We start from the raw sequence: 25496 nt of genomic DNA on the forward strand, positions 1-25496 counted from the left end.
TTCCCTACTGTGTTTTAATGCATGTAAGTTGTCTTTAGTCTTGTAGGCTTGGACAGCATCGTGCAATTTCCAAACAACTGACGGATGGCATCATGCGAGTTGGGGCCACTGCAGCAAAAAATGTTTCTGAAAAGTCGGTTACAGAATGGTTTTCTCAGGCAGCTAATGGCAGCAATGAAGCGTTCACCAAACTGCGACTGTATGCTCAAGTGTGCAAATATGAACTAGGTATAGTATTTTGCATTTAAAGATCTGTTTAACAAATGCACTTTTAGGTTTTACACCTATACCATTTTTTTTTTTTTTTTTAAGCAAATCTTTAATACTACTACAAGAGGCAGTGATGGCGTCAGCCTAATCGTAAAACGCCAGGGCCAGATGGATTACCAAATGAGATTTATAAGGAGTATGGAGAGTTAATGTTGCCAGAGCAGTTACACATGTTAAATGGGGTGTTGGAAAGGGGAGAACTACCACTCTACATGACAGAGGCTACGATATTACTACCAAAAGAAAGGAAAGCTCTAACCCAACCTGCATCATCTATTTCTCTGCTTTGTGCAGATGTTAAATTATTGGTGAAAGTACTAACCATTAGATTAAGATAATTCACACTATAATTCATCCCGACCAATGTGGCTTTATCCCTGGTAGATCAACATCGTTAAATATTAGGAGACTATTTTTAAACTTACAAATACTATCAGAAGAGCTGGGATCAAGAGTTGTGCTGTCCCTCAATGCTGTCAAAGCGTTTGACAGCATAGAGTTGCACTATTTGTGGTCGGTCTTGTCGGCATTTAACATCAGCCCTTCCTTTATAAAATGGGTGAAACTTTTTTGTATAGTGGTCCAAAGGCGTAAGTGAAGATAAATGAAAGATTCTCAAAATCTTTTCCACTGTTTCGGGTGACAAGGCAGGGGTGTCCTTTATCGCCCCTGCTTTTTCCACTGACAGTAGAACCTTTGGCCTTCACAAGTAGAACAACGGAAAATATAGGAGGCTTTAGAAGAGGAGCAGATGAAGAAAAGATCTCTTTATATGCGGATGATATTCTGTTTCTGGCGACACAAATTACTCACTAACCACATAGATGGATATCGTAAAAATATTTGGTCGGATCTCTGGGCTTTCTGTGAACTAGGAGAAATCAATTCTTCTCTCGGTTGATGGATTGGATGGGGAGTAAAGCTGGCCATACACCTATAGATTATCTGCAGATTTTCTATGGTTAGATGGAAAGAGTACAACAGATTTCTCCATGTTTACTAAACTGTGTGGATGGAGGAATATCCCACTTTTTCCATCTAACCATAGAAAATCTGCAGATAATCTATAGGTGTATGGCCAGCTTTACCGGAGAGTGCTAGAATTTTACAGGTGGTGGAATGTTTTAAATATCTAGGCATAAATATAACCATGAGCCCCAAGTTGTATATTTCAAAAAGCTTAGAGCCTCTAATGTATTTAGGGAGAAATTTTGGGCATGGAACCGGCTCCCCCTGACGGTAGTGCGTCGAGGTATCCTGATAAAAAAATAGTATGGTTGCCTCAACTTCTATACATCCTGCACAATTTACCAATATGGATTCCCAGAGTGTGGTTTAGGAAGTTGCACGGCCTCTTTAGGGAACTGATTTGGAGGAAAGGGTAGAGTGCCGCACCCCTGGAGCTACTTTCTGATGGCTCAGCTGCAACAGGTGGAGGGGCTGGTAGGTGAGCAATGATACCGCTAGTTATAGCTCACATGCAATATTAGCTTGCACCCCACACTTATCTTTGATGGAAGCATTAAAAGCAGATTCTTTTTTGGCGGGGGCGGGAGGGGGGTTCAGTGACCCAAGGCAAAGTTGACGTTGAAGGTATGGAACACATGTACAATATTTAGGGTTTACAGAGTACACACCTATTTGGGATAACATGAATTTGCCTGAGCTTAAGAGGCTGGAAAGTCTTAGTAACTGGAAGAAAAAGGGGGTGGTAAGGCTGTCGCAATTATATACAGCAGGGTTACTGAAGACATTTCTGGAGATGAGAGGAATTTGGGCTGTCACATAGAAACTTCTATTAACATTTACAGCTAAGACGTGCATTGACAGCACATTTTAAAGAAGGGAGGTTAGAATGGAATAAAACCCCCTTAGTAACCTCAATAGGTTTACTCTCCCCTTTCAGCAGCTCAAAGGCTCATGCAGTTTTAGATCAACCACAGAGCATGTTATACACCTAAAAGATTGTTTTGGTGTGGGAGACGTCTGGATGCAGCTTGTGCCAGAAGCTGTGGAATTGTAAATGGGGACTTGATTCATATGCTTGAGAGGTGTCCCAAACTATATAAATATTGGGAAGAGGTGTTTGATAAAATAAACTCAGGATTTGGAATAAGTTTACGATTGGATCCGTGCTGTGTGTTGGGATATATGGAGCAGTGTGTGGCATTTTGGGCTAAACGAACCACAATATTGAGATGTCTATATCAAGCTACAAAGGCGATTTACCTGAAAGTGGATAAACTCTAAGCCACCATCGGTAATGGATTGGCTGGAAATGGTCAACAATAGAATAAATAGGGAAAAATTGGCCTATTTGAGAAAGGGCAAGAGTAGATTTGAAAAGTTATGGAAAGCATGGATCGAAACCCCAGGATTGTCACCCGAGACTCAATATCTAGAAAGTCTATTTTGTTAATATATTAATCTGAAAGGGAGTGGGGGGAGGGAATTTGAAGAGGGGAGGGGATAGTCTAAAGCAGGGATATGCAATTAGCGGACCTCTGGCTGTTGCAGAACTAAAATTCCCATGAGGCATAGTAAGATTCTGACAGCCAAAAGCATGACACCCAGAGGTATGATGGGACTAGTTTTGCAACAGCTGGAGGTCCACTAAATGCCTATCCCTGGTCCAAAGGTACTTAGTTTTGGAATGCTGTATATTTTACTGTCTTTTTTATTTTTTTTTATTTTGTATGTTGGGGAAAAAATAAAGATGAAGAAAAACCTTTACTACTACAGGCTGTGCATTTAATTGACATTTACAAATGTGTTATATGGTAATCGGTTATCATTGTTTTTTTTTTCAGGTCCATACCTTGCCTCTCAACCACTGGACAACTCTTTACTCTGCCAACCAAACCATGCACCCTCTATTACCCAGGTATCATCCTCACAGCCACCACCACCAGTAAGCACTGGCAACCCAAGCACTCCTTCCTCCTTGACCCCTGCTCCAACAAATAACTCATCAGCAGCAACTCCAAACAATAGTAGTTTGCCTTCTGCAACTGGCCCGAGTCTACCTGCTCCTACAACTGTGGCTAATTCCATAACTGGAAACAAAAGCAGCAGCTTTCCTCCCTATGGGAGCATGAATAATAGCAGCAGCTCAATCCCAGCACCGGTTACTTCTGCCCAGAACAATCAAGCAGGGCAGCAACCACAGAACATGCAACAAACCACTGGAGTGACAAGTGAACAGGCTGCAGCTGCTGCTGCTGCTGCAGCAGCTGCATCTGAGGTGACAGAAAGGTAAGTCTCAAGTTTCTTTTCTGATTTATGTTACGTTTTCAGCTATGTTGTAGTTTTTTTTTAACTTGCTAGTATCAGGATAGCGTCTGTTTGTTTTTTCTTTATTGTATATCAAGGGAGACACAGCATCTTCATATACATTATGATGTAATATAAACAAGACCAGAAGCCCCCTTTCAGGCATAATCCCTCCCAGTTAGACAAGGCTTCAGTGTTTTTTTTGCTAGTGTTTCAGGTGACAGTCATGTGTGCGCAGCTTTCTGCACAAAAGTTGCTAGCTTCCCAACCGTTCCATCTGGGATGGGGAGAATTACATTTGTTTATCGTACATCATGGGACACAGCCTTAAGTAATGGGTTATGGGCCACCTTCAGGTGTTGACACTGGTATACCCAATCAAGAAAGTTCACTCCCTATATAACCCCTCCTCCTTCCAGGAGCACATCTGATTTTTCGCCAATGTCTAAGTTGTTGGTCACAAGCGAAGATGTTCTCTGAGAAGCTCCAGGAGGGATCCATGTCGATTTAAAAAACCTCCACAACCGGATAAATCCATGCCACTGCTGTCACAGGATGGTACCCAGGCCTCACATAGAAGAACGAGTTTTGCAGGGTTTTGCCTGTAATGCTTCTCTTTGAGGGTTGTACCCTGGGAAACAGAACTGGTCTTGCTACATTTCCTAAAGTTGTCCTGAGGGGTGCTATACGGGCCTAAAGGAGTGTAACCCCATATAAAAAGGGACCCGGTCTTTGAAGGTTTAACTGCTCTGCCCGCCGTGATGGGTTTGTCTGTTTTCAGCAGTATCCTGCAGTGAGAAAAAGGTAAGTGAAAAGCATAGGAACTGCAAAGTCAACCTATGACTTTTTTTTTTTTCAATATGTAATATTATTTAGCCTTAAAACGAATCTCTAGAGGGTGTAAAAATGTATATACCCTATTAATCTGTGCTAAACTTACAGCGTGTGTCCTAGCAGCTGGAATGGGTTCTCTTCTCCTCTCCTCTCCTCCCAATTGGGGAAACTGAGTAGCTGGGGGGTACATTACATTTGTAAGGGCTATAAATCAGGGTAATAAGCACTAGAGGCTGACAAACTGCTAAAGGTACCCCCTTCCCCCGCCTGCTTGGAAAGCACACGGCGCATAGACAATTAGGTTTACACCTGAGGGACTTAAAAGCTGTGCTCTGAGAACTAAAAATGTCTACCAGAGCAGCTGAAGCAAAGCTGCAATATGACACTGAAGCACGTGAGGAATGTACACAGACATTTTCAGTGCAGGAAAAGATGTTATTGTTTAGCATCAGATTAATCTATGCGGCCATTGTTTTTCCTACTATTGCTCAGCAAATAGAACAGTTCTTAGTGTCTCTGCTTTTGTGCTTAGCACTATGGCTTCCAAGGTTACTACTAAGGCACCAAAAGTTCCACCCCCAGGTGCTGGGAACCCCAGCCGTGTCTCCACACTGTAATCTCCTGAGATACCAGATATGGCAAGCCGGGGTGAGTCTTTGGAACCGATTGGTGCAACTGCTTCTCACACTGACAATGCATTTTCCTCTGCCCTGCAGGACTAAGAACTAAGGTTATCGGCTTTAATCGCATCCTCCATCCAAGGGGATAGGAAGCGTGCTAGATCCCCCTTCCCCACCTCAAACCCTTTACCAAGGGAACAGTGGGCACAGAATGAGGTATTACCCCCAGGCGATCACGTAGAAAAAATAAGCAGATTTTTCCTCTGCGGCAGAAACACCAATTTATGAACCTTATGCAACCTCGCAATCTGAGAGATTGATGGTACAAACTCTTAGAGTTGGTTCATACCACTTTCATGCTACCCCTAACAGTCAGTTGAGTTGAGTTCGGTCCCTTCCTTGGGTTCTTTAAAACCTTTACAGCCTTTTCATGCATTACTAGAAAAGCTTATTTATGCTAAATGGGATTATCCGAATAAGCATTTTTTCCCTCCAAAGAGTTCACAAAAGATGGCAAGTACCAGCAACAGGCACTGCTATTTCCAGCATAACTTGTCCAGTAGCCAATGCACACATGCTTAAAAATAAGGTATTTTTTTTTTTTTTAAATCCTTTTTCCTTGCAGGTTCATTTCTCAGCCTGAAATCGCTGCAATAGGCACCTGTCAGTCCCTAAAAGGACCAGTTCAAGAGGCCCTTACGGAGGTCCCTGCACAACAGTTCCATGAGTAGCCGAACTACCAAGGCCGCTATGTTTTTCTATAGACACCATAAAAGGGACACCATCCACCAAGCGCCCCACACTAAACACATGTGTAGGACCCTGTGTTTAAAGGGTTGGTCAGCCGAAGCATCTTGCAAAAAATGCTTCAGACTAGTTTCCCCTTTTATGGGGAGCGACTATTTGGGGAGAATGTGGTCAAATACATCCAAATGATTTCTAGCAGGAAAAGTACTCTTTATACCAAAAAGAAGATATAAACATCCTTTTATTTAAAACTGACTCCTTCTCCTTCCTACTCTAGAGGGGAAAACATTCAGCCCTGTATACATGATTGAAAATGCGTTTTCCCTCCATGCTGCAGGGCCTAGAAGGAAAATTAGTGACTTTAACCGCATCTGCTATCCAAGGATAGAAAGCGTGTTAGATCCCCCTCCCCCACCTTAGATCCCTTATCAAGGGAATAGTGGGTAGAGGATGAAGGGTTACCTTCAGGTGATCAGGAAAGAAAGGCAAACCGATTACTTCTCTGCGGAGGAAACAGCTGGAGTCTAACCTTTTTTCAGCCTCCTAATCTGAGAGATTGCTGGTAAAAATCTTACATAGATGGCTTGTGCCTCTTTCAAGCTACCTCTAGTAGAGTAAGCTGATCTGTTTTTTCTTAGGTTTCTTAAAACCTTCACTGCCTTTTTCATGTGTTTTTGGTATATTTACAGATCCATGCAGAAATTCAACAGATCCATGCTAGATCTAAAAGAATCTAAATCAGTTCCTGAAGATCTGCTCCTTTCTATGGAGTCGATCCGGTCAGTAGTTTCTATCCTACAAATAGGAAAACTTCTGGCGTCTATCGGCATCAGGGATGCATATCTGCATGCCCATATATTAACCGCTCACCAAAGGTTTCTGCAGTTTAAAATAGAACAGCAGAATTTTAGTTTATAGCCTTGCCCTTTGGGTCAGCTACAGCACCCTGAGTGTACACAAAAGTGCTAGCCCCACCTCTAGCCATGTCAAGGGCACAGGGCTTAAATGGTCTTGGCATACATAGATGATCCATTGCTAATAGACCAATCAGTGTTTGGAGTAAGGTGTACGAATTACAACCAGTTACCTGAAAAATTCTGAGTTGCGTTCTCAACCTAGTGAAATCTCCCTTAAAACCGCAAAAAAAATCTGGAGTATTTGGTTCTGATCATAGATACAGCCCAGAAAAAGGGTGTTCTTGCCCAGGCAAAAGACAACTCCATAAGCGAGATGGTGCAGATGGTCAGGTCAAAAGGAGATCCCTCCATTCACCTTTGCATGAGGTAGTTAAAAAGGGTGGTGGCTTCATTCGAAGCAGTTCCCTAGGCCCAGTTCCATTTGAGACTGTTGTAAAATAGTATTCTATTTGCTTGGAACAAAACTATCCAAGCTTTGGACTTGCCAATGTGGCTGTCCCCAAGGTTGTCCCAAAACCTCAATTGTTGGTTACTAAGGAATCTTCTAAAAGGTAAATCCTTCAGACCACTTATCTGGAAAGTGGTAAACGACAGAGAAGACAACTGTCCAAGTACAGTGTTCAAGAACCGAAAGAGCCTTGCCCATCGACCTCCTAGAGATTTGGGCAGTGCTTCTAGCTCTGAAAGCTTGGACTTCCAGGTTAAGGTATTGTCCTGACATGATCCAATCCGTCAATGCCACAGCTGTGGCCTATATTAATCACCAAAGGGGGCACCAAGAATCTCTCAGCGCAGAGAGGTGAACCATATTCTAACTTTGGCAGAAAGAAATATTCCGTGCCTAACGGCAGTCTTCATTACGGGAATAGAAAATTGGCACGCGGACTACTTAAGTCGCCAGCAGATTATTCCCAGTGGAATGGTTTCTTCTCCCCAATGTATGTTTGGGCTGTTTGTCAAAGATGGGGGACTTCGTACATAGATCTTCTAGCATCTAGGTCAACATAAAGTTAACTTTGTGCCCTGAACAAAGGATCCATTCGCATGCAGAACAGATGCGTTGGTGATACCGTGGGAACAGTTCTCACTGATCTATGCATTTTCCGCTATTCAAGTGCTGCCTCAACTTCTTTGCAGGATCAAGCTGGAAAGAAAACCAGTAATTCTGGCAGCACCAGCATGGCCCACAAGGTCATGGAATGCAGAAATTGTAAAGATGGCAGTGGAGGATCCATGGTCTCTTCTACTAAGGCTAGACCTACTCTCGCAGGGGCTGATATTCCATCCTACTTTACGAACGCTAAATTTAACGACCTGGCTGTTGAAACCCACATTCTGAGGAAACGTGAGCTTTCCAAGTCAGTTATCTCTACTTTGATTAATGCAAGGAAACCAGCTTCCAGAACTATATATTATAGAGTCTGGAGGGTTTGTTTCCTGGTGTGAATCCAAGGGTTGACACCCACGGAGATCTATCATAGGCAGAATTCTTGCCTTTCTACAAATGGGCGTAGAGATGAAATTGTCCCCGAGTACTATTAAGGGCCAAGTCTCAGCTTTATCGATCTTATTTCAAAGACCACTTGCTACGCATTCTTTAGTCCAGAGTTTTTATGCAAGGGGTGATGCGGATTAATCCACCAGTTAAATCATCTTTAAGCCCCTGGGACTTGAATTTTATTTTGTCAGTGTTACAAAAACAGCCAGTTGAACCAATACAGCATATTCCCTTAGTCCTGACAAGGAAGCTAGTATTGTTGGTTGCTATATCCTCAGCGGGGAGGGCTTCAGAATTGGCTGCCATATTTGATTATTCATGAGAACAGAGTGGTGTAACGCCCTCGTCCAGCCTTTTTGCTAAAAGTATTTTCAGGTTTTCACCTGAACCAAGATATTGTCCTGCCATCGTTGTTTTTTTTTTTTTTTTTTTTTTTTTTTTTCCCAAAACCATGTTCCAGGAAAGGAAAATCACTACATTGTCTTGATGTGGTGAGAGCGGTGAAAATCTTTTTAAAGGCAACTGCTCAGATTCGCCAGAGGGTCCTAAGAAAGGACAGGCATCATCGAGATCCACTGTCACTAAGTGCATTCGGCAAGTTCTAATTCAAAACGTATATAAATTAAAGGGTTAAGATGCCCTCTTTTCAAGTTAAAGCGCACTCTACCAGAGCGGTTAGTGCTTCTTGGGCAGTGCGTCACCAGGCCTCCATGGCTCAGATCTGTCAAGCCGCAACTTGGTCTTCAGTGCATACATTTACAAAAAATTTATCGGGTGACTGTAAGGAGGTATGAGGATATCGCCTTTGGGCGCAGTGTACTGCAGGCAACAGTATAAGTCCTCAAGTCTGTGGGTACCCTGTGGGTTGTTAATCCCTCTCCTCAAGTAGAATTGCTATAGGACATCCCATTAAGTAATTAGTTAAGGCTTTGTGTCACATGATGTAAGATAAAAAAAAAATAGGATTTTTATTACAGCTTACCTGTAAAATTCTTTTCTTGGAGTACATCATGGGACACAGAGGTCCCAGCCCTCTTATGGGGTTTAAGTATATCGCTTTGCTACAAACACTGATGTGCTCCTGGAATGAGGAGGGGTTATTTATATACAGAGTAAACTTCCTTGATTGGGTATACCAGTGTCAATACTTGACGGTGGCCCACAACCCTTTAACCGGTTCCCGACCAGCGCACGCTGATGTACGTCGGCAGAATGGCACGGGCAGGCATATTGGCGTACAGGTACGGCCAATCTTTAATGCCGCCATCGTGAGCGAGTCGGCAGCGGCTCGCTCGTGTGCGGGTCGGGACCCCCGTGAGTCTGGTCGCGGGTCCCGCGGGCATACCCGCGATTGTCTCACGGGGTGGCTGAATGAGGAAATGCCATTGTAAACGGCATTTCCCCGTTCTGCCTAGCAACTAGTGACGCTGATTTCTGCTCCATGTGATTGGAGCAGAGATCAGTGTTCACTAAATAAAAGCCCAGCCCCCAACAGTTAGTAACACACCCCTAGGAACACTGAACCCCTACACTGCCACCCACTGGTTAACACCTTCACTGCCAGTGTAATTTACACAGGAATCACTGCATTTATATAGCAGTGATTGCTGTATAAATGACAATGGTCCCAAAAATGTGTTAAAAATATCCGATGTGTCCACCATAATGTCGCAGTCACAATAAAAATCGCTGATCGCCACTATCACTAGTAAAAAAAAATATATATATATATATATATATATATATATATATATATATATATATATATATATATATATATATATATATATATACACTACCGTTCAAAAGTTTGGGGTCACATTGAAATGTCCTTATTTTTGAAGGAAAAGCACTGTACTTTTCAATGAAGCTAACTTTAAACTAGTCCTAACTTTAAACAAATATACTCTATACATTGCTAATGTGGTAAATGACTATTCTAACTGCAAATGTCTAGTTTTTGGTGCAATATCTACATAGGTGTATAGAGGCCCATTTCCAGCAACTATCACTCCAGTGTTCTAATGGTACAATGTGTTTGCTCATTGGCTCAGAAGGCTAATTGATGATTAGCAAACCCTTGTGCAATCATGTTCACACATCTAAAAAGTCTAGCTCCTTCCAGAAGCTACAAAACTGACCTTCCTGTGAGCAGATTGAGTTTCTGGAGCATCACATTTGTGGGGTCAATTAAACGCTCAAAATGGCCAGAAAAAGAGAACTTTCATCTGAAACTCGACAGTCTATTCTTGTTCTTAGAAATGAAGGCTATTCCATGCGAGAAATTGCAAAGAAATTGAAGATTTCCTACAACAGTGTGTACTACTCCCTTCAGAGGACAGCACAAACAGGCTCTAACCAGAGTAGAAAAAGAAGTGGGAGGCTGCGTTGCAGAACTAAGCAAGAAGATAAGCACATTAGAGTCTCTAGTTTGAGAAACAGACGCCTCACAGGTCCCCAACTGGCATCTTCATTAAATAAATGAATAAGGAAGGCTATCACTCCATTTTGCAAGGCCATGCCATACCCAGTGGACAGCGCTTGATTGGAGCCAATTTCATCCTACAACAGGACAATGACCCTAAACACACCTCCAAATTGTGCAAGAACTATTTACAGCAGAAGCAGGCAGCTGGTATTCTATCGGTAATGGAGTGGCCAGCACAGTCACCAGATCTGAACCCCATTGAGCTGTTGTGGGAGCAGCTTGACCGTATGGTACGCCAGAAGTGCCCATCCAACCAATCCAACTTGTGGGAGCTGCTTCTAGAAGCGTGGGGTGCAATTTCTCCAGCTTACCTCAATAAATTAACAGCTAGAATGCCAAAGGTGTGCAATGCTGTAATTGCTGCAAAAGGAGGATTCTTTGACGAAAGCAAAGTTTGATGTAAAAACAATGTTATTTCAAATACAAATCATTATTTCTAACCTTGTCAATGTCTTGACTCTATTTTCTATTCATTTCACAACGTATGGTGGTGAATAAGTGTGACTTTTCATGGAAAACACAAAATTGTTTGGGTGACCCCAAACTTTTGAACGGTAGTGTGTATATATATATATATATATATATATATATATATATATATATATATATATATATGTGTGTGTATATATATATATATGTATATAATATATGTATATATATAATATATGTATATATATTATATATATATAAATAAATATAAATATATTAATAAAAATGGCATAAAACTATCCCCTATTTTATAAGCTCAATTTTTTTATTTATTTTTTTACCAAAAATATATAGAAGAATATGCATCGGCCTAAACTGAGGGAAAAAATGTTTTATATATATTTTTGGGGGATATTTATTATAACAAAGTAAAAAAATTTTTTTTTGTTTATAGCGCAAAAATAAAAAACGCAGGGATGATTAAATACCACCAAAAGAAAGCTCTATTTGTGGGAAAAAAAGGACCTCAATTTTGTTTGGGAGCCACGTCGCACGACCGCGCAATTGTCAGTTAAAGCGACGCAGTGCCGAACCGCAAAAAGTGGTCTGGTCTTTGACCAGCAAAATGGTCCGGGACTGAAGTGGTTAAGTAATGCCTTGCACACATGGGGGTGGCCTGTGATGTTTCGGAGGATAAATTGCATGGTCCAGGGCAGTAATCCCCAGCTGGAGAGTCAAGTCACTAAGTCATTGTGGCAATGTCTGATAAGATGGCTGAAAATTAGATCCCTGTAGGGGGTCTTGCTGTGGGATTGCTGCCTTAGCCTAGTGACCACCCTAAACAGCAGTAGCAGCAAACATACAGACACATGACCTTCTCTAGTGGGGTTAGCAGGACACTTGCAAGACTAATGGAGGTCCTGTTTTCTTAAGGGTACCAGTGCACAAGTGTTTCTTGCAACAGGTGTCCTCTCTGCTGATGCAGACTTCTGATCTTGAGAAAAGGTCCCTGCATGTTGTCAGCGGGCCATTGTCTCCCAAATACCTACAAGTAGGTGGGAACTTGAACTTGCTCCCTTGTGCAGGAAGGAATTTTGCAGAGCTTTCTCCCGTTTGCTTTTTGCTTTCAAAATTTTCATTGAATCCGGAAAGATTTGCTCTCTTGCAAGCTCTCTATCATCTTCTATCTCAAAAACTGCCCATTTGGTTACAGAAGGCGAAAGGTTTTACAGTTTCTACTGAAACCTTTTGACACTTCCAAAACCAAATGGTGGTCTGTCCAATCTCGGATCATAAAACAATTTTTTACAAATGCAAAATTTACAGGTGTAATTAGTGTTGTCAGTGGCGACCCCCCCCCCCCCCCCCCCCCCCTCTACAGCACAGAGTTTTCTGGGCATCAGTGAATCTCAGAGGTTAACTTGCACACTCCAATCTTTCCACATGACCAAAGGTGATCTTGCTCATGACCCCAACAAATCCCTTAATTTGGTTTTAATGGATGGCCCAGAGAAAGATGATAGCCTCCTTCAAGGCAGTCCCCTTTGCCTAGTTTCATTCCTGGCTCTTCCATCGGATTGTCATAGCAGCATTAAATAGGAGGAATTTATTGGATCCTCCATGTTCTTAAACCAGCACAAGACCCTCTAGAATGGTGGATCGCTGGAGATGGGAAAATAGTTCTCCCTCTATCTTGGGGGGTTCTGATGGAAATCTGCATGATGGGCTTGGGTAGAGTTCTGGACAATCTCTAGGCCATGGTAATGATTCACCTTGCCCTACTGCATCAGTGAATGCAACTGTGTGGCCTTTTTGTAAAGGTCCACTCTGACAATGCCATTTCTTGGTGCGTGACTTTTTATTTTTTATTGCAAGGTGTCACGTGTACTGTTCCAACAGTCAGCACTCCTTGGCTCCCGTTATACCTCAGCTTGGTACAACCCCAAGTCACAAAAAGTTGGGACGCTGTGTAAAGTCTGTGCAAAAACAGACTTCAATGATTTGCAAATCTCATAAACCCATAGTCATAATGGAAAACCTATCTATTGTTTAAAATAAAAATGTACCATGTTAAGAAAAAAATAAGGTCATTTTGAAATTGCTGGCAGTAGCATATCTTAGTTTGGACAGGTGTAGAGCCCTCTTTTAACAACACTCTGGGGGAGATCTGGAGCATGCAAAATCTGGTGCAGCTGTGCATAGAAACCAATATTACTGATCTGTTGCTAAGTGGTTGTAAAATGTTCTTCCAGCTTTTCTTTTAGTACGGCTTACTTTGCCCATGTCCCAACTTTGCAAGGTGTTGCTGCCATCAATTTCAACATGACTCCTTTTTTGTTTGTTTTGTTTTTCTATTGTGAATACAGTATGGGTTTGAGACTTGCAAATCATTGCGTTCTGTTTTTTATGTAAATTTTGTTGTACTTTTCTGTATTGCAATACTCTTCATTGAATCCATCTGGGATATTCATTTAGTCCTTATGACTTGGTTATTTTTATTTTTCTGGTTGCCATTACGTTGGCTTGCATAGTGTTCCTGATGCTCCTCCATGACAAAGTGGTTCTATGGTTTCAGAGTTGTTGTTTTTTTTTTGTTTTTTTTTGTATACCTAAAGTCAGTTCTTCTTTCCATCTCAAACATGTGCTTTCTGAAGGCCCATGCAGTTTCCAAGTCTACCACTTTTCATTCGGTCAAGCAGCTTATTTCTCAGGCTTAAGGGCAAAGTGCCACTGTTTTCAGTAATGGCTCATTCTACTAGGAGTGTGGGTGCTTCCTGGGCTTCAGTAGCTTAAGTTGGTAAAGATGCTATCTGGTCTTCAGTTCATACTGTTAAAACATTTTACCAGATTGATGTTTGAGCCGCCGAGGACGCTATCTTTGGTTGACGTATTTTGCAGGTTGTTGAGTGAGATTTTAACCTGTTCTGGTTTTGATGTTTGGAGGCTAGTTGGCTTGTTGCTCTCCCCTCGTATCCAGTGCTTTAGAACGTGCCTTTCCTAATGGATATGAAGATGCTGTGTGCCCTGTGATTTTTCAATTTAGAAAATTAGATTTTTGGCTTACCTGTATACTTTTTTTCTTTGAGTATATCACGGGACACAGGAATCCCACCCCTCTTCTACAAAAATTGAAGCCCTCTGTAATGGGGAGGGGTTATGCCTTGTCTTGCCAGTATCCAATCGCCTGACAGTGGTGGTATAACCCTTTCACAATGGATATGAAGATGCTCTATGTCCCATGATGTATTCAAGAAAAGGATTTTACAGGTAAACCCAAAATACCATTGCTATAAATCTAGGATTCTAGGGAGAGTAATGCAATATAACAAATATTCTATCAAGCACAATTCAAGCATGCAAATAACATTTTTAAATTTTCTGTTTTTGCAGTACTATGGACCGTGATAAAGTTGGAGTTCCTACAGATGGGGAATCTCATGCTATCACCTATCCGCCAGCCATTGTGGTGTATATTGTTGATCCTTTTAATTATGAAAATAATGATGAAGGCTCAGGTTCATCTAGTGTCTGGACTTTAGGACTTCTCCGCTGCTTTCTGGAACTATTGAACACTCTCCCACCACACATTCGCAATACAGTTTCTGTCCAGGTAGGTTTTGTTTCTGTTCATGTGTTTTTTCTTATTCATGAATATTGTCTTATTAAACTCCTGTGCTGCTATTCCTCTCTTGCATACTTACACCTAAACCCAGTAGCTAGCTCCTAGCTCACACTATCCTGTTTCTCACACATGCATATATATATTATACTGTGTGTGTAAAATAAATATATTCACAATAGCATACCCCTCAGTTTCCTCAGTTTTGCTCCCATGTGCTTCATCTAAAGTCCCACTTTCCTTGTCTCTTCCCCTGCCCCCCCCCCCTTGACTTTTTTTCTTGACTTCTTTGTAAATATTTTATTCCATCTATTCATGTGACAACACTGAAGAAATTACACTTTGCTACAATGTAAAGTAGTGAGTGTACAGCTTGTATAACAGTGTAAATTTGCTGTCCCCTCAAAATAACTAAACAACTGGCAACAAAAGTGAGTACACCCCTAAGTGAAAATGGTCAAATTGGCCCAGAGTGTAAAAATTTTGTGTGGCCATCATTATTTTCCATCACTGTCTTAACCCTCTTGGGCATGGAGTTCACCAAAGCTTCACAGGTTGCCACTGGACTCCACTTCCACTCCTCCATGATGACATCACAGAGCTGATGGTTGCTAGAGACGTTGCGCTCATCCACCTTCCATTTGAGGATGTCCCACAGATGCTCAATAGGGTTTAGGTCTGGAGAAATGCTTGGTCAGTCCATCAACTTTATCCTCAGCTTCTTTAGCAAGGCAGTGGTTGTCTTTAAAGTGTGTTTGGGGTCGTTATGTTGGAATACTGCCCTGCAGCCCAGTCTCCAAATGTAAGGGGATCATACTGTGCTTCAATATGTCACAATACATGTTGGAATTCATGGTTCCCTCAATGAAGTGCAGCTCCCCAGTGCCGGCAGCACTCATGCAGCCCTAGACCACGACAATCTCACCACCATACTTGATTGTAGGCATGACACACTTGTCTTTGTACTCCTCACCAAGTTGCCGTCACACACACTTGACATCATCTGAACCAAATAAGTTTATCTTGGTCCCATCAGACCACAGTACATGGTTGCGGTAATCCATGTCCTTAGTCTGCTTGTCTTCAGCAAACTGTTTGCGGGCTTTCTTGTACATCCTCTTTAGAAGAGGCTTCCTTCTGGGATGACAGCCACGCAGACCAGTTTGATGCAGTGTGCGGCGTATGGTCTGAGTACTGACAGGCTGACCCCTCACCCCTTCAACCTCTGCAGCAATGCTGGCAGCACTCATATGTCTATTTCCCAAAGACAACCTCTGGATATGAGTTCTTTGCTATGAGGGGCCATGTTGAACTTCCAGTGTCCAGTGTGAGAGCAATAACGCCAAATTTAACACACCTGCTCCCCATTCACACCTGAGACCTTGTAACACTAACAAGTCACATGACACCGAGGAGGGAAAATTACTAATTGGGCCCAATTTGGACATTTTCACTTAGGGGTGTACTCACTTTTGTTGCCAGCAGTTTAGACATTAATGGCTGTATATTGAGTTATTTTGAGGGGACAGCAAAATTTACACTGTTATACAAGTTGTACACTCACCACTTTACATTGTAGCAAAGTGCAATTTCTTCAGCGTTGTCACATGAAAAGATATAATAAAATATTTACAAAAATGTGAGGGGTGTAATCACTTTTGTGAGATAGTGTGTGTGTGTGTATATATATATATATATATATATATATATATATATATATGTATGTATGTATGTATGTATGTATGTATGTATGTATGTATGTATGTATGTATGTATATATATGTATGTGTGTGTGTATGTGTATATATATATATATATATATATATATATATATATATATATATATATATATATACACAGTGCCTTGCGTAAGTATTCGGCCCCCTTGAACTTTTCAACCCTTTGCCACATTTCAGGCTTCAAACATAAACATATAAAATTTAAATTTTTTGTGAAGAATCACTAACAAGTGGGACACAATTGTGAAGTGGAACGAAATCTATTGGATTTTTGAAACTTTTTTAACTAATAAAAAAATGAAAATTGGGGCGTGCAAAATTCTTCGGCCCCCTTGTGTTAATACTTTGTAGAGCCACTGGGGTATGTCTCTATCAGTTTTGCACATCGAGAGACTGAAATTCTTGCCCATTCTTCCTTGCAAAACAACTCGAGCTCAGTGAGGTTGGATGGAGAGCATTTGTGAACAGCAGTTTTCAGCTCTTTCCACAGATTCTCGATTGGATTCAGGTCTGGACTTTGACTTGGCCATTCTAAAACCTGGATACGTTTATTTGTGAACCATTCCTTTGTAGATTTTGCTGTATGTTTGGGATCATTGTCTTGTTGGAAGATAAATCTCTGTCCCAGTTTCAGGTCTTTTGCAGACTCCAACAGGTTTTCATCCAGAATGGTCCTCTATTTGGCTGCATCCATCTTCCCCTCAATTTTAACCATCTTCCCTGTCCCTGCTAAAGAAAAGCAGGCCCAAACCATGATGCTGCCACCACCATGTTTGACAGTGGGGATGGTGTGTTGAGGGTGATAAGCTGTGTTGCTTTTATATCGGTTTGGGTTCATCTGACCAGAGCACCTTCTTCCACATGTTTGGTGTGTCTCCCAGGTGGCTTGTGGCAAACTTTAGACAAGACTTTTTATGGATATCTTTGAGAAATGCCTTTCTTCTTGCCACTCTTCCATAAAGGCCCCGATTTGTGCAGTGTACGACTGATTGTTGTCCTATGGACAGACTCTCCCACCTCAGCTGTAGTTTCCCACCTCAGCTGTAGTTCTCTGCAGTTCATCCAGAGTGATCATGGGCCTCTTGGCTGCATCTCTGATCAGTCTTCTCCTTGTCTGAGCTGAAAGTTTAGAGGGAGGGCCAGGTCTTGGTAGATTTGCAGTGGTCTGATACTCCCATTTCAAAATGATCGCTTGCACAGTGCTCCTTGGGATGTTTAAAGCTTGGGAAATCTTTTTGTATCCAAATCCGGCTTTAAACTTCTCCACAACAGTATTACGGACCTGCCTGATGTGTTCCTTGGTCTTCATGATGCTCTCTGCGCTTTCAACAGAACCCTGAGACTATCACAGAGCAGGTGCATTTATACAGAGACTTGATTACACACAGGTGGATTCTATTTATCACCATCAGTCATTTAGGACAACATTGGATCATTCAGAGATCCTCGCTGAACTTCTGGAGTGAGTTTGCTGCACTGAAAGTAAAGGGGCCGAATAATTTTCAGTTTTTTATTTGCTAAAAAAGTTTAAATTATCCAACAGATTTCGTTCCACTTCACAATTGTGTCCCACTTGTTGGTGAGTCTTCACAAAATAAAAATGTTATATCTTTGAAGCCTGAAATGTGGCAAAAGGTTGAAAAGTTCAAGGGGGCTGAATACTTTCGCAAGGCACTGTGTGTGTGTGTGTGTGTGTGTGTATATATATATATATATATATGTGTATGTATGTGTGTTAATATTCTCATACAGTAAGTGTAGTAGAGGCATCATATCGATCTGCTGGAGCTGAAGTGGTTTATATATACAAGGTTAAATTCCAAAATAAATATATCCGTCTCGCGCTGGATATTATATAATGCTTAATGCACTGAAAAAAATGATTCACCCCACCATCCCTCCGCAGTGTGTCAATCAAGATGTGCTTTCACCTTAAATAAAGGAATGATCTGCACATCATAGTCAAGTCATTAAAAGCTCCCCCCCCCCTTTCTGGGGTCCAGGTGTCCCAGATAGTGTCCACTTCTCCATGATCACTTAAGACAAATAGCACATAGGGGGTTATTTACGAAAGGCAAATCCACTTTTTGCTGTGCACTTGGAAGTGCAGTCGCTGTAAATCTGAGGGGAAGCTCTGCTGATTTTATCATCCAATCATGAGCAAGCTAAAATGCTGTTTTTTTTTATTTTCCTTGCATGTACCCCTCGGATCTACAGCGACTGCACTTCCAAGTGCAATTTCACTTTTAGTTTGCACTTGTAGTGCAAAATGAATTTGCCTTTCGTAAATAACCCCCATAGTGTGTTTGTTTTTTTTGCCACATTTATTAAACAACACGCTCACATTCAACAGTGCTCCATCTCCATAATGCACATAGGTAAACTGTTAATAAAACACCTCCACCTCCACACCTGCCAAACAAAGTGACCAGCTTTATATAATTCCTCCCACTCCAGCATGGCTTTTTTTTTTTTTTTCCCAGTGTCCTAGGTGAACAGTCTATTTTTCTCTACCAGTTTTGTGAGTGCTTCTTGGCTTTTCAGGATCAGGCAATGGTTTCTCAGATTTGTGAGCCTGGCACCTAGTCTTTTATATGCACACATTCTCAGTTTTGCCAGGTCAGAGTTCAGGCCTCACCTAGTATCGGCTTTAGGAGTAAGCTCCATTAGGCAGCTCTTTGAGTGGATCGGTTAGCGTTTTGTTTGTTGTGTTGCCCACACCTCATTTGGACTGCTTTTGAAAGTCCCAAATGTATTTGAATCCTGTGTCCCTCAATAAACAAGAAGGAAAGTTAAATGTTTGTTTGCAAAAAAACAAAAAACAGTGTGCAAAAATCAATTTGTTTCCAGCGATGTAGAAAGTTTTGTTTTGCCAGTGTGTGTTTTTTTTTTTGGGGGGGGGGGGGGGGGGTCTTTAAATCATGCATATAAGGCTATTGCACGTGGCAGTCTTTTCATTTGTCTAGGAGAAAAATCCCTTCTTTAGCTGAAGCTTTGCGACTGTCTTTGTCACAGTAAGCACCACCATTGCATATATTGCAGACCTGGAAGGTATGAAGCTTGAGTAAGGGGGGCTTCAACTTTTAAGACTGAACAGACATTGAGTCTGAGTAAATAATGCACCCATAATCTTGGGACTACTAGAGTACATGACTTAGATTTACCTGGTTAAAGTGGTAGTGGTAACAATATACCCAGTGAGGTGACTAGCCTCAGGTGATAGAGATGAATCATAAGTTGTACCTGTATCTGCAATTCTCTTCTCTACAGCTTTATAAAACACACATTTTTACACATCTCTCAACTCTATTAAGCAGGGGTTGGGGATCTGATGTCTCGCACACACTGCAGAGCTAGAGCACAGTTTACGCCGTTGGGTGAGTGGAGAGAAGGGACCCCCTTGTACAAGCATTCATAGAAAAACATACACAGTCACCTGCTGTGTGCTGGAGAGGGCAGTTCCTCTCCATTTTGAGGTGGTCACATTAGCTTAGAGCCTTTTCGGTGACCCATGCAGTTAGAGGGATCAGAAAGGTGCTTTAGATCCAGACTAGTACTCCCTATAGGGGGATGTGCTTTGTTCATTTTTCATGTCTTCAGGTTTACAACCATTTTGAATGACCTGTGGAACCATAAAGTGTTAAATACTTAATAGCTTGTGAGTGGTCTACTTCAAAGAAATGCTGAGTAAAGACTTGCAAAAATGTTAATCTCAGTGTATTCTTGTCATCCCTGGAGTTGTGCATCTAACACTTCAAAGAATGAGCAAAGATCATAACTAAACATGCCCATGCCAGGAATCCTCATGTTATTGTTTCTTTTAAGATTGTTCCATGTGAGTATCTCCTACAACCAGTAAGGCACGAAGACCGTCAGAATTACACCCAGCATTTAAAGTCACTAGCTTTCTCAGTGTTTACACAGTGCCGAAGACCACTTCCATATTCAACAAATGTGAAAACGCTAACTGGCTTTGGACCAGGGCTTGCCATTGAAAATTCTCTAAAAAGTCCAGAAGTAAGTAGCGTTCTTGTGTTTCTAAAAATTTTTTATTGTGCATCTTTGTTTTGCCATCTGCGTGATATAATTCACTTTGTAGAATAATTTTGTGTTATGATGCAGGTTTCTGTTAAAGAATATGCAGAGCACTGTAAATGATCCTTTTCATATTTGGCTGACAATGTCTTAAAAATAGTCCTTTCATCCAGAAATTGCTTTGCTTAAAGCAGAAGTGTACGGCCTCACTGAATTGGACCTACCACCCCCTCCAGGATAATACCAACAGCATGAAAGAAATAAGCAAAAAACATCAAAATATTAATGGCTCTTTCATGACGGTCGTGTCCATTGTGGTCAGCAAGGGAACCGTCAACAGATCTCCTGCTGAATTGAACCACAACAAAGTCTTGCTCCTTCAAGTTTTTCCTCCAGCCTGAAACAAGATTTATGGGCATGCAGGATAGAGGGATGGGTGGGGGGGTTTATCCTGGGCTTGCCTACATTTATTTTATTTTTTTTAACTAGTCCAGTTCTCCTGTAGGTGGCAGTATATCTTGCAGTATCTGAATTCCTGTGCCCCCCCCCCCTCAATGGCCTTCAAGAAAACAATTTTATAATGTGTAAAAAAATCCTGTTTTTTTTTTTTTTTTTTTTTTTTTTTTTTTGGTTACTTGAGGAACTTTTTAGGGAGACTTGCATTTGCTAAATTTCTTAGGCACTGATGTTTGCAGGAATTTTTCATTATTTAAATCTGTTCCCATGGAGCCCCCTGGAAGCTGTGGCCAATCTGTACACAAGGATGAGGCCTCTGTCTTTCAGCTGTTGGTGCCTAAGGTTTTTACTGCACACCAAGGCTCTTGCCTTTAGCAGTTCAATTGCAGGAGGCAAGGCTTGGCTATACAACTGAATGGGATGTTTGACCTTGAGCAATGTCGAGATCCTATATACCGCCTACACTGATGTGCTAGAGCACTACCATCTTGGGTGCTTTTTAGGTTGGCTGTAGTTCTATAGTAACATTTTAGTGTTTTATTAACTTGGAGAATGCAAATTAATTTTTTTTTTTTCCTCTGTTAGAGACCGGACTGTATTCGACTCTACACACCGCCTTTTATTCTGGCACCAGTTAAGGACAAGCAGACCGAACTTGGTGAAACATTTGGAGAGGCTGGTCAAAAATATAATGTTCTTTTTCTTGGATACTGTTTATCTCATGATCAGAAATGGCTTTTGGCATCTTGTACAGACCTCTATGGAGAGTTGTTGGAAACGTGCATCATAAATATCGATGTGCAAAATCGGTAAGTGTTATGCCACAATGTCTCATTAAGTCTTGCACCCCTATATTCCATAAAATGTGGTTTAGACTCAGTTTTATGTATTTGTTTGAATTTACAGAGCTAGGAGGAAAAAGGGCTCTGCTCGTCGCAGTGGCCTTCAGAAATTATGGGAATGGTGTCAAGGACTTGTACAAATGAGTTCTTTGCCGTGGAGGGTAGTCATTGGTCGTTTGGGAAGGATAGGTCATGGAGAGCTAAAAGGTATGTCCTGATATAAAGTCCAGAAATCTTGTGTATTATACATTGAAGGTAGAACTATAGGCAAAGTTTAATTTTTAATTTTTTTTTCATTTTGGATAGACTATGGAGGGTTTTAACCCTTCATATTCATTTTCATATCTGACCCTTTCCCATTGGGAAGGGGGCACGTACAACAATAAAAACAAAAAAACAAAAAACGAAGTGTTCTAATCCACTTCTACTGTCCAGAAAAAAAAAATGCCTTTTAGTTGTACTTTAAGCTTCACAGATGTCTAGCATGTTTTTGACCTGTGTATGTACTTTTTATTTGTAATGGTTGTTTCATATAAGTCAATGCACCTACTAATTCCTACTATGTTTTATTGTTTGTTTTTCATCTGTAATGTATTTTGCAAATGTTCACTGTGATATGCTTTGATATTATAGGCAAAAGGTTAAGTTGAAGTTAAAAATACTTGGCATATCTCTAGCCAAAATATTTTTCTTGGTTTAGGATAGATTGAGGAAGCATTATAACTTGTCGTGTCTTTTTCTGCTCTTAAGGCTCTGTTAGGGAGAATATCTCCCCATCAGTTCCTGTTAACATGTTACCATGCAGGCAGTGAGTGGATCTCTCCAACAGCACCACTACCAGACAAAAAAAAGTTTAGAAAATTTAGGGAAGATGTAGTAATGGATGTTTTTTGGTCTATTTGTTTACTTTTCTTTTTTTTCACGGTTGAAAAATGTTCAATAAAAATGACATGATTTAAAAAAAGAAAAGTTGTGGAGGGCTAGAACCTGTGAGATTTTTTTCTATTTTTGTCAAAGGTTCCTGACCAACTCCCTGGGAGTCTTTCTATTTAGTGAAATTGACAACCCAGGTTCCAGTCCTGGACTTAGTCCAAGACCACACTTGTCCGATGCGGGAACCCTGCGAATCCACTGCGGAGTCCCGCATCACACTAGACTCTGACGGCAGATTCATAGACTGCTGGGAGTGTTAATACAATGTTAATGGCACCCCTATTTCAGCTTGCATATTGCACTTCGAACTGACAGTTCAGACATGATTCGGATCGCATGGGTGTTCACACCCATGCGATCCGATTCTGGTACAGACCAATAAAAGTCCTGTGCCAGTTTAGTCCGAATGCAATGCGATATCAGCCATACTATCTGTATGGCTGAAATCGCACGGACATCATATGTGATTTGCAGTACATTGAATTACATGCCATCTTGCAGAGCGCACAAGTGTGAACCGGGTCTTGGACTTTTGTGTAAGGCCCCTTTCACACATGCCTTCATTTTGTTTAATCAGTTCAGTCACTTTTTTTCAAAGAAAAAATCGGATCAGTTTATACATCCACTTAACCACTTGACTGAAATTTTTGGTTTACATTAGAGCTGCACGATTTTGGATAAAATGAGAATCACAATTGTTTTGCTTAAAAGAGCGGGCTCACCCAATGGCCCGCCCGTTTAATTTACTGGCAGGTTGAATGACAGCTCCTTCTCGATGCTATTAAGTAATATATATATATATATATATATATATATATATATATATATATATATATATATATATATAATATATATATATATATAACCATTATATTTAAAAGCTGACAGTGACCATCGGCAAGTGAGGGAGCCTGTCTGTACAGGCTGCCCCTCACTAAGTATACTGCTCATCTGCCTTTCTTCACCACAAACCCCCCCATAGTGACTGGTTGCTCCTAACAACCAATGCAGCAACTGACCCTTTGTCCCTTTACATCTGTTTTTTAATGGCTGGAAAATGGGGCTTTTATCCGTAAAAAAAAAAAAAAAAAAAGTTGTCGGAAGCGGATGAAAAGAGATGATCATCTGTTTATCTGTCAACGGATGGATGAAAAACAGAATGGTCCATATGTGAAAGGAGCCTTAGTCTGACCATGAGTTATAAGCTGCCCCCTTCAGGTAATAACGCTTGCAAACTTGTTATGACAGCCCATATAACGCCTCCATTTTTTAATGGTGTTAGTGTCCTTAGCTGATGTACAACCTCTCACTTTTGAGAGCAGGTTTCTGGTTTGTAATTACTGGAAGGTTGAAGATTAGACTATGCTTGGTTCTTCATTTGGGGGAAAAAAAAACAGTTTTCCATTGGCTGCATAGATGCCACTGCACCTTTATGATTTGCAGCTTTTGGATCCATCGCTCCTCTGAAACCGTGCCTGGATCCAGATATATATATATATATATATATATATATATATATATATATATATATATATATATATATATATAATATGCAAGGCTGTCCTCTAACTTTTGCCTTTGGCTCTGAACTTTGGCGCTCATCCTCGGCACAGCAGTGCAGTTGTAGAGTGCTATACAGGTCCAGGCAGTGATGATCCAAATCCTGGTAGTTGAACTTGGAAAACCCTATGCGCCAAAGCTAGAAGTCTTCCTTGAGAAGGGGCCAATACCCCAAGTGGAGAGTTCAGTGCCCCTTGCTCTCTGGGGTTCCCAAACCTTCTTACACTAACTCCCTCAGCCTCAGGCTAGTCGGTGGACTCATGGGCACAGAGGCGTGAGTGGCGGGATTACTTAAGGCTGAGAGCGGTGTGTTGTAGGGGGGATTGCAGCGCTTTAAAATTGTTGTGTTCATGGCCTAGTACATGGCAGTTTCTGCATCCTAAGAAAATGTTTGAATGAAATACTTATATAGCGCACAATGCGAACTGAATCGCCTCTAGGTTTGCTGAGCCCCTGCAACACAGTTGGGCACGCATGTGTTCATAGTTCTGCACAATGTGGGAGGTCCTTCGCTTTCCCCTCAACTCTTGAGTGCAGGGGTGGCCAACCAGACGAAGACCAAGAGCCACATTTTTTACCGAGTTACCGCAAAGAGCCACATCATACGCATGCTGGATAAATAAGTGAAAAGAAGCTGAAATGGTTAACAGCCAGCAGTGTGTCACACTATCAACAGACCGAGAATGTGCTGAGCAGATCTTATCAGTGTTCAGGTGAAACGTTATTAAAAAAAAAAAAAAAAAGTACAGAGCAAGACAGAGGGAGAAGGGAGGACAGATCAGTAACCTGCACACTTGTGGTCATGCCTTTTTGTATCTCATCAGCTTCAGATACAGCGTGTTTCTCCTTCCTCTGCCCCCCTTCAGCCTCACTCCAGCGCCTATGTATTCAAATGTGGCGGGCTGGGGGACACTACACGCTGATTGGCTGTTGATGTGTGGGAGGAGCGGAGGAGTGCAGAGACTCGGGCTGCCTGTCACCGCAATGAAACAGCCCGAACCAGCCCGAAGAGCCGAAGGAAACCGATCGACACAGCCCGAAGAGCCGAAAGAAACCGATCGACACAGCCCGAACCAGCCCGAAGAGCCGCAGGAAACCGACCAAAGAGCCGCATGCGGCTCGAGAGCCGCGGGTTGGCCACCCCTGCTTGAGTGGAATCTTGAATGAGCATATTGCTCTGCTACAGACACCTTACAGCTGCAGCAGCTACCCTGCTTCGGATTGCACCCCGGGTCT

General features: G+C 41.5%; 1 protein-coding gene across 3 annotated transcripts in view; it reads left to right on the forward strand.

The window, feature by feature from the left end:
- Positions 1-25496, forward strand: part of MED13 (mediator complex subunit 13) — a 187373-nt gene that overhangs the window by 138865 nt on the left and 23012 nt on the right. For all 3 annotated transcript variants that reach the window (XM_077482121.1, XM_077482123.1, XM_077482122.1), the window contains exons 19-24: positions 39-228; positions 3081-3525; positions 14467-14686; positions 20260-20451; positions 21511-21734; positions 21832-21974. In XM_077482121.1, coding sequence (XP_077338247.1) covers positions 39-228; positions 3081-3525; positions 14467-14686; positions 20260-20451; positions 21511-21734; positions 21832-21974 — 1414 coding nt within the window. The remainder of the gene's footprint in view (positions 1-38; positions 229-3080; positions 3526-14466; positions 14687-20259; positions 20452-21510; positions 21735-21831; positions 21975-25496) is intronic.

Source organism: Lithobates pipiens, unplaced genomic scaffold, assembly GCF_037356315.1.
Source record: "Lithobates pipiens isolate NorthernLeopardFrog02 unplaced genomic scaffold, aLitPip1_a1.2 Scaffold_16, whole genome shotgun sequence".
In the NCBI taxonomy this organism is placed as follows: domain Eukaryota; kingdom Metazoa; phylum Chordata; class Amphibia; order Anura; family Ranidae; genus Lithobates; species Lithobates pipiens.